The sequence below is a fragment of the Balaenoptera acutorostrata genome, chromosome 20 (genome assembly GCF_949987535.1).
Source record: "Balaenoptera acutorostrata chromosome 20, mBalAcu1.1, whole genome shotgun sequence".
Taxonomy (NCBI): Eukaryota; Metazoa; Chordata; class Mammalia; order Artiodactyla; family Balaenopteridae; genus Balaenoptera; species Balaenoptera acutorostrata.
Window position 1 is genome coordinate 41,280,421 of NC_080083.1, and position 8,180 is coordinate 41,288,600.

At 57.9% G+C, this 8,180-nt stretch overlaps 1 protein-coding gene across 2 annotated transcripts; it reads right to left on the reverse strand.

Moving 5' to 3' along the window:
• Positions 1 to 648: 648 nt before the first annotated feature.
• On the reverse strand, positions 649 to 5,460 carry NAGS (N-acetylglutamate synthase). Of its 2 annotated transcripts, none has more exons than XM_007180224.3 (7): positions 5,021 to 5,460; positions 4,178 to 4,452; positions 3,850 to 4,063; positions 3,370 to 3,550; positions 2,645 to 2,816; positions 2,364 to 2,546; positions 649 to 1,170 (listed from the first exon to the last, which is right to left on the reverse strand). In XM_007180224.3, exons 1-7 carry the CDS (start codon positions 5,444 to 5,446, stop codon positions 1,017 to 1,019), a joined length of 1,605 nt encoding a protein of 534 aa, XP_007180286.2. In that variant the 5' UTR covers positions 5,447 to 5,460; the 3' UTR covers positions 649 to 1,016. The 2 variants fall into 2 exon arrangements, with proteins under 2 accessions (XP_007180286.2, XP_007180285.1); XM_007180223.2 differs by lacking the exon at positions 5,021 to 5,460 and adding an exon at positions 4,833 to 5,002.
• Between the last annotated feature and the right edge of the window lie 2,720 nt (positions 5,461 to 8,180).

Consider the following 8,180-nt stretch of genomic DNA (forward strand, 5'->3'; position numbering starts at 1 on the left):
TCAGGTCTGTCTAATGCCCACGCCCAGATATGTACTCGACACCAGCCCTCTCTTGGGGGTTGGTTGTGTCACAGCAGCCCCTGGCGTGTGTGCCATGGTGACCCTCTCCCTACTCGTTCGCACCCCTCCTGACAGAAAGTAGCCCCAGCAGCCAGTATGGTGCCTGGCACATGGGGGGGACAAAAATGTCAAATGAAACCTCAGGCTTTGGACTCCTACCTGTCTGAGATGTTCTCTTCCTGCAAAGGTGGAGACACCACCTCCAGGGGGGCCCAGGGGAAAACATCCAAGTCTGGGCTTGGCCCTGAGCCCTGCCTGGAAAGGGAGTTGGGCCTGCTGTCAGTCTGGTCTATGGAATGGAAGATGTTTCCTAACTAAGGGGTAGGGGAGTCCCTCTGGGGACTGCTGACAGCTGGGGGAGGGGGGAGGTGGTGGCAGCATTCATCCAGGGGCCTCGGCCTCATTTAGCTCCTCTCTTCCCTCTAGGAAGAGGTTCCCCAGCCCTCAAGATCTTGTTTCCGGAGGGTCACTGCTAATTTCCTTTCAAGTGTGAGCTGACTTTCAGACAAGTATTTGCATTTTAATCAAGGTCTCCTGAAAAGTTGCAAGACCCGAAGGAACTAAAACGGAATGGTGGAATATCAGGCAGATGTGGGTGATATTTTGGGCAAGGGAGCCTCAAAACAGCACAGAGACCACAGACACTGGCCCACCCGTAAGCCTTGAGCCCTCAAAGGCAAGCCCTCCTTCCCCCAAATCCCTAGACTGAAAATTCAAGGCCATCTGGTTGTGCTTTGGAGCAAGTAGGGGGTCTTGAGCAGGCCCTTCTCCTTCCTGCACTTGTCCTCATTTGGGTGCCCCTCTCTGGGCAGGGTAGAGTAGGGGCTGCTGCCTTCTCTGCAGCTCACTCAGCCAACAAGTCTGGTCCGGCCTGTGGCTGGCTCGGGTCACCTTCAGCAGGCATGGCTTTTGGTCCACCCTGGCTGTCCCAGGGCCTGCAGGGCTGGTGGAGAGGGTCAGCTGCCTGGGTCAGAAGCCGGCTTGCAGAAGGAGTCTGGCAGCCCCTTGGCGTGGTTGACCAGCTCGTAAGAGTCCCGGATGTCGGCCAGGCCAAACCAGAAGAAGATCCACTGCTTGTTGGAGAAGCTGCCATCGCTGTGTTTGAAGTACCTGGGGGAGGTGGGAGACAGGTTTTAGGCAAGACCAGTGCTCACTACTCACTGGTTCATTTACTGAGGACCTACTACAGGCATACCTCGTTTTATTGCGCTTCACTTTATTGTGCTTTGCAGGTACTGCGTTTTTTTACAAATTGAAGGTTTGTGGAAACCCTGTGTGGAGCAAGTCTATCAGGGTAATTTTTCCAACAGCATTTGCTCACTTCGTGTCTCTGTGTTGCATTTTGGTAATTCTTGCAATATTTCAAACCCTTCACCAGCAAATAGATGATTATTCACTGAAGGCTCAAGTGATGGTTAGCAGTTTGTAGCAATAAAAGTATTTTAAAATTAAGGTATATACATTTGTTTTTAGACATAATGCTATTGCACACTTAATATAGTGTAAACATAACTTTTATATATACTCGGAAACCAAAAAATTCATGTGATTTGCTTTATTGCAATATTCACTTTATTGTGGAGGTCTGGAACCAAACTGGCAATATCTCTGGGGTATGCTTGTACATGCTGGACACTCTGCTAGGACCTGTGGTCTGTAATCTGATTTTATCCTTATAGCATTAGCCAACATCCTGGTGGTGGTATGCTTTTTTTCACAGAGAAGCAGCTAAGGCTCAGAGAAGTTAGCTAACTAGCCAGAGTCACACAGCTAGGAGGGTTAGAGTGAGGCCCTCTTTTGCTCTCTCCGCACTGCCCTGGCTGTGCAGCCCGGGGAGGGCTTCTTGTTCACTTCTTGGTGCCCACAGAGCAGGGTAGTGGGGGATGAGGTGATAATTGCAGAAGGAAAGAGAGGAGGGAGTGTTCTACTGGAGATGCAATGGGCCTGAGGTCAGAGCTTGGCAACTGGGCCTGGAATAGAGCCCTGAGGGGCTGGATTTCTCCAGACCCTGGGAGAGGCAGGCTGCTTCCCGGGTGGAGACTGTCTTCAAGGAATCTACCCTAGCAGGGCAGAGCCGGGTTAAGTGTGCTCTGCCTCTAGGGAAATCTCAGGCTCCGTGTGTGGTCCACTCCCTGGGGAATGTGGGGCCACACTGAGCGGGCCATTTCCCTTGGGGAAGAATGGCTAATGAAAGAAAGGGAGGCCCAGCCTTCCTGGCTGGTGGTCCCGGGGCGTAGCTGGCCAGAGCTGGAGAGGAGAGTGGGGGTGGGGCCCAGCCCAGAGCCGGGAGGGGCGGGACCTACCAGGGATTGATGGGGTTGGTGACCCGGGAGCGCCAGAAAAGCGTCTGCAGGTCCCGCCGCAGGCGCTCCCACAGCATCTGGCCGGAGCCTTGGCCCTGGCGGCTGGAGCTCACCACAAACTTGTCTAGATACGGGGTGCCCCCAAGTACGGGCTCCGTGGTCAGAATGGCAGCCGCGTTGTACCTGGCGCAGCGGGGGAGAGGCAGGCTGGGACCTCTCCTTGGTCCAAAGCTCCCCGGCTCTGTCCCTTGGTCCCTGCCCTCTGGGGCCCGCAGGCTCACCCCTCAGAGACGTAGACAGAGTGCAACCTCGGGCGCAGCGAGGCCAAGTAGTCGTCCCGGAGCTTTTTGCCGAAGCTGGCGTTGACCAGGTTCACTAGGAGGCCCTGGTCCAGGCTGTCCAGGCTGCGCACTCGCAGCATCCGCTCGGCGTTCTTGAACAGCGTCCCGGACCCTGGGGGTGGGATGGAGGAGGAGGGGTTAGTTCAGCCCGAGATCCAGGTCCCCTCCGCTCCTCCGTTTGCGCAGCCTGGTGGGCTTCCAGATAGGACAGGGGCTGGTGGGACAATTACTCTCTTTGGGAGCTCTCCACAGTGAGACGCTTCCTAAGGTCTGCATAGATTTGTGCGCGATTTTCACTCAGGGATTTTCTTTTTCCCCCGGGCAGTTTGTCCCTCAAGTTCCGCGTATCGCCTGTAGTCCCACCTACCTCTCCTAGTCCCGCCTACCCTTGCCCTCCCCCACCCCTGGTCCCGCCCACCCATCCAAACCCCGCCCACGTTTCCTAGCTCTGTCCATTCCACTTGGTTCCGCTGGGTCTGCAGTTCCTCCCACCCACCCAAGTCCCTCCCATCTGTCTAGTTCCACCCAAGTTCTAGCCCAGGGCCGTCCACCTCCTTGCTCACCTCCCGCAGGTTTGGCAAGAGCAGGAAGCCTTTACTGTCTGGAGAGGAAGCCGCTTCTCCTGGCTCCCCAAACCCCGGTGCGCCCCCCGCCCCGGCCCTCACCCTTGTTGCTGAAGAGCTCGGTGAGCAGCGTGCTGGCGTCGGTGATGACAGCCGAGGAGTGGTGAGGCAGGCGGCTGAGCACGTCCACGATGAGCCGAATCTGCTGCCGTTCTTTGGTGCTCACCCACTCGGCGTTGGTCACTAGGTCCAGGTCGGCGGGCAAGTTCACGTTACTCAGGACCTGTGTCCAGGACGAGGGGGTGAGCCTCCGACCTGCAGCCGGACAAGGACTGTGGCCCCGCCCCACGGACCTCTCCTCACTGACCCCTTTTCCCTTACTTCCTCCCGAAGTCCTCGGCCAGGGAGGGCTCAGATCTGAGCACCATAGGCTGAGTCCCTCCCTGACACTCCATTTCCGACCCATGCGGCTGGAGAGAGAGTGACTCGGGGGCCCGTCTGGGAGGCGTGCAGGGGACCTAAGAGAGCGGCTCAGCCAGGCGCAGAGTCGCGGGGAGTGGGGTCCGAAAGGAGGAGACACACCTTGTGACTGCTGTCGTGCAGACCGCCCGTGGTATTGAGGAAGATGATTTTGGTGGGCCGCAGCGCCTTGGCCAGGGACGCGGTCACCTCCAGTGAGTCCAGGAGCACGGAGCGGCGGGCGGCCGTCTCCCCGATGGGGCACAGGATGGGGATGCTGCCCGACTCCAGGCACCACTGTAGTAGGTCGGTCTCCACCGAGACGATGCCGCCATAGCTGTGGGCCAGACGTGGTGCTCAAGGAGGTTGCCTCCAGGACCCGCGGGTCTGGGGCTGGGCGGGCGGAGTAGCGTGATCTGAGGACGCAGGGGCAGGCAGGGTCAGCACTAACCTGGCATGAGGGGCTGGCTCAGCAGCGCCCAGCACCGACCCGCCGCCAAAAAAAGGCACGGCAGTGGCGGCATTGTGCCGCAGGGCGTCCACCAGCACCTTGCAACTCTGGGCAAGCTGTGCCTTGGCCTCCCAGAAGGAAAGACAGCCCGAGGGCGCTGTGGGAGCGGGCAGCCCCAGGACCACCAGCGGCTTCATGTCCATGCGCTGCAGGAAGGCCAGGGCGAAGGCCAGGCTGGATACGGCCTTAGGGCACTTGAGCACCTCCTCGTCCACCTGCGGAGGAGTGGGCGTTCAACGGGCACGACACCGGCCCTGACTCCTGCTGCACCCGCTTGCTCCCACAGCCGGGTCCTCAGGGCCCTCTCGGGGCCCCCACCCTGCTCAGGAGCTGTCAGGCTCCATTTCTGGCCACCTGCGCCCACCTGCTTCGCCCTTTGCCCCGTTGGGTCTTGCCATCCTCTTATCTCACACTAGTGTTCCTCCCTCCGCTCCTCCCTGCGACCTTGGACTGTAGGACACCTTAGGGGGAGGGGTGACGCAGGCGGCTTCTATCAAGGTTCCCCAACTGCCAACTGAACCCCTAATTGCGCCCAGGATGGGAGGACTTCTCTGGCGCATCTCGTTTGACGGGCTGGGGACCCGAGGCTCCTCACCCGGGCTGGGCGCGAGACTTCTCGAGGAGCGCACAGCCTCGCGCAGTCCCAGGCGCTCGTCTGGGCTCCGTCGAGCCCCTTCCTGGCTCCGCTGCGCAGAGTCCGCAGCCCGTCCTGCCATGCCTGGCGACACGTCGCTACACAGCCCCCATCCCCTGTCTGTGACCCGGCCGACGCCGGGCTCTCACCTCGATGACGGCAAAGGGCCTGTCCGCGGAGTGGTGGCAGGTCTGGAACTGCGTGAGCCAGTGGCGCGCCTCCCCGGGGCTGGCCCCACACTGATTCAGGAAGGCCTGGATGTCCCGCTGCACCAGCGAGCGGCCGGCCGGGGGCCCGGGGGAGTCGGGGGACACCGGGGGAGCGGGGGGCAGTGTCCACGACGGCTCCTCCGCTGCATGCGAGTGGGCGTCGTACACGGCGCCCTCGGCCTCCTCTTGGGCGGGCTGGGCCGGCGCCCAGGCGGTGCTGAGCCGGCGTCCCGGGCTGGTGGCCCTGGCCGCCCGCCGCCGCGCGCTGCCGCTGAGCCTCCGGGCGCCCCCAGTGCTTTGGGGGCCGCGCAGCCTCCCGCCCGCAAGGGCGGCCCGCAGGGCCCAGGCCAACCGCGCCGTCGCCATGACAACCAAACCAGCTCGCCCCCCCAAGTGACCGTCTGTCCGGAGCTCCTGGCTCTGGGGGCCTCTTAACCTGCGGCGGGGCGGGGCTGGGACTGCCGGGGCGGGGCGCCGACGGGGGGCGCGGAGTCGCCTCCCGGTGCGTTTGAGGAGGGTCAGGCCATGGGTCAGAGGGCGGTGCCAACAGGATCCCCCGCCCCTGGGGTGGGGGGATGGAACCCACTAACGAGAGTCACGAGGCAGAGATAAACGGTGGCTGGGTGTCTTTAATTTGCTGCCAAGGCCGGTTCCAGGAAGGGCTCGGGGACCCACAGGTGGATTTGGCGCTCTGCGGGGTCTTGAATGATTAAGGGGGAGTCTGATTAGGGCAAGAGGGGAGAGCAGGTGGCAGTTGCCACCTGGCTGAGGGAGGAGACTGGAGGGAGAGGTGGGGGAAGAGTGAAAGCGTGGAGAGCGGGGATGCCTTTGTCCTGTTGGAGCTCAAAGAAGATGGAATCACGAGGTTACCAGAGTTTGCCAAACGCCAGCCACTGGGTACCACCTTGAAGAATTTTGTCATATCTTCAAATCACCCCTTATTAGTGTTAAAGTTTTTCTTTAAACTTTTTTTTTTTGCCAGAGAAACCAAATGTTATAATATGGTATATATAATGAAATTAACATTCTGAATTATGAAAAAATATGACATGTGCCTTCTTGCTTCCTCTACCAACCCCCCATCCCCCATCCCCCCCAGTGCAAGCCTCCATCACCTCCCACTTCTATTATCTCAATACTCTGCTAATTAGACTTCCTGCTTCCACCCTTGCCCCTTCAGTCTACTCTTCAATGAGTGGCTAGAATTAATCCTGTGACTTGGCAGTCCAGTGGTTAAGACTCCCCCTTCCAATGCAGGGGGTGCGGGTTCAATCCCTGGTCGGGGAGCTAAGATCCCACATGCCTCGGGGCCAAAAAACCAAAATATAAAAACAGAAGCAGTATTGTAACAAATTCAATAAAGACTTTAAAAAAAATGAACTTATTAATTTTAAAATTTATCCACATCAGGATTGTAACTAGAAGGCCATTATCACTTGAAAGAAAGTCTTACAAATAAAGAGAGAACAAAATGTTATGAATTCCAGCTGGACAGTGTTGCCTGCTTCTCTTGGAAACAAAGAATGTTAGCAAGCACCAGGTGGTAGAGATCCCCTAGCACACTGTGAAGCTTTCTCCACGGTAGAATAATAGCTGCTGACACATGCAGAACGTCAGGCACTGTGCAAAGCACTTCACAAATAGTAACTCATTTAATCCTTACAGTGACTCCAGAATTGGTATTATTATTACATCCATTTTATAGACGAGGAAATTGAGGCACAGAAACATGTGAGGGACAAGGTCATTCAGTTCATAAGCAGCGGAGCTGGTCTTTGAAGCAAAGCAGTTTTGCTCCCGATCCATGCTCTTAAGCAAGATTTGAAAAGGACTTGAAAACTTTCACAGGATGTGATTCATTGTTGCTTAATACTGTATCCCCTGTGCTGCCTAAAAACACCTGGTGTGCTAACAGTTGTACATATCCTGCCCTCGGGTACACTCTTATCCTGATGGGGTCCCACCCTCTGTCTTTACAGAGGGTGGTGCAATCAACTGTAGAGGGGAGGTGACTTGGCCGAGGTCACACAGCTTGTTAGTGTCATGGCTGGACCCTTGACATCCTGAGTTCCTACCCGCTGCTCTTTCCTTCCTTTCGTACAGCTCTGTGTTCCCTGTGCTGGGTGTCAGGCTCTGCCTGAATGGGGAGCTGTGGTCTGGGCTCTTCTCTCCTGAGGATCCCAGAGGATGCTGTGTGAGTGCACTGACCCTTCCAGGGATCCCCCACTAAAACACACGTTTGCGTGAACACTTGCACATGTACACAAGCAGGCACATACGCACACACAGCACAGCACATGCACGCACCGTCCTGGGCAGGAGACTCCTGGCAGGGGGAGACGGGAGCTGACCTCTGTGATCTCCTCCATTGACTTTTCCATTTTCCTACTTAGAAATCCTGAGTTCCAACGGAGTAAAGCAATGGCAGGGAGGGTGTGTACCCCTTGCCCTGAGGGGCCGCCTCCAGGGCCTTCGTTCTCTTCTCTCTTTACTGCTGCCCCTCCAATCCCCACACTTCCCAGAATCCACTAGAGGGGGTGGTCTTAACCCTTGGAGCCCAAATCATTTTCCTTCTTTCTGCTCTCAGAGACTCAACCTCAAATGTGCTTCCCCTTCCCGGTCTCTGCATCCAAGCCCCTCGTCAGAGCGCCCACCCTCCCGGGCCACTCTTTACTCAGATTTCCTCTTTCTGGGTCTCTCCCGCTTTTGCTGCTCTGGGTCTCTGCCCCTGCTCTGGCCCCTCTTCACTTCTTCCAACTAAAGTGTACACCCCTTTTAGGTCCTTTCCCCCCAGCTGCGGCTGAGTCCTGCTTCTTGCCAGCTTGAGGCCCCCGTGAGGGTAAGGATGGCCTCTCCCTTCAGACTGGGGCTTCCTGAGGGCGGGGCTGCTGTCTCCTTCCCAGACTGGGGGCTTCCTGAGGGCCCACCAGGTCCAGTAGCCAACAGCATCCTCCCCATTTCCCCTGGGCCGGTGGGGCAGACACTGGCTGGGGAACTCCTTCCCTCTCCTTTGGGTTTCAGCCCAGAGGGCCGTGTCCCCAGGCAGCCAATGGGGCCCAGGGATACCCCGAGTAGATGATTAACTCTGAGCCGGGTGACC

What these genes read in the sequence shown, in the direction of transcription:
- NAGS (XM_007180224.3), bottom strand. Translation starts at nt 5,446, where the DNA reads ATGGCGACGGCGCGGTTGGCCTGGGCCCTGCGGGCCGCCCTTGCGGGC. An exon ending in GGCCCTTTGCCGTCATCGAG is followed by an intron (nt 4,453 to 5,020) that starts GTGAGAGCCCGG and finishes ACTCCTCCGCAG; the next exon opens with GTGGACGAGGAGGTGCTCAA. An exon ending in ACCAACCCCATCAATCCCTG is followed by an intron (nt 1,171 to 2,363) that starts GTAGGTCCCGCC and finishes CACCTCCCCCAG; the next exon opens with GTACTTCAAACACAGCGATG.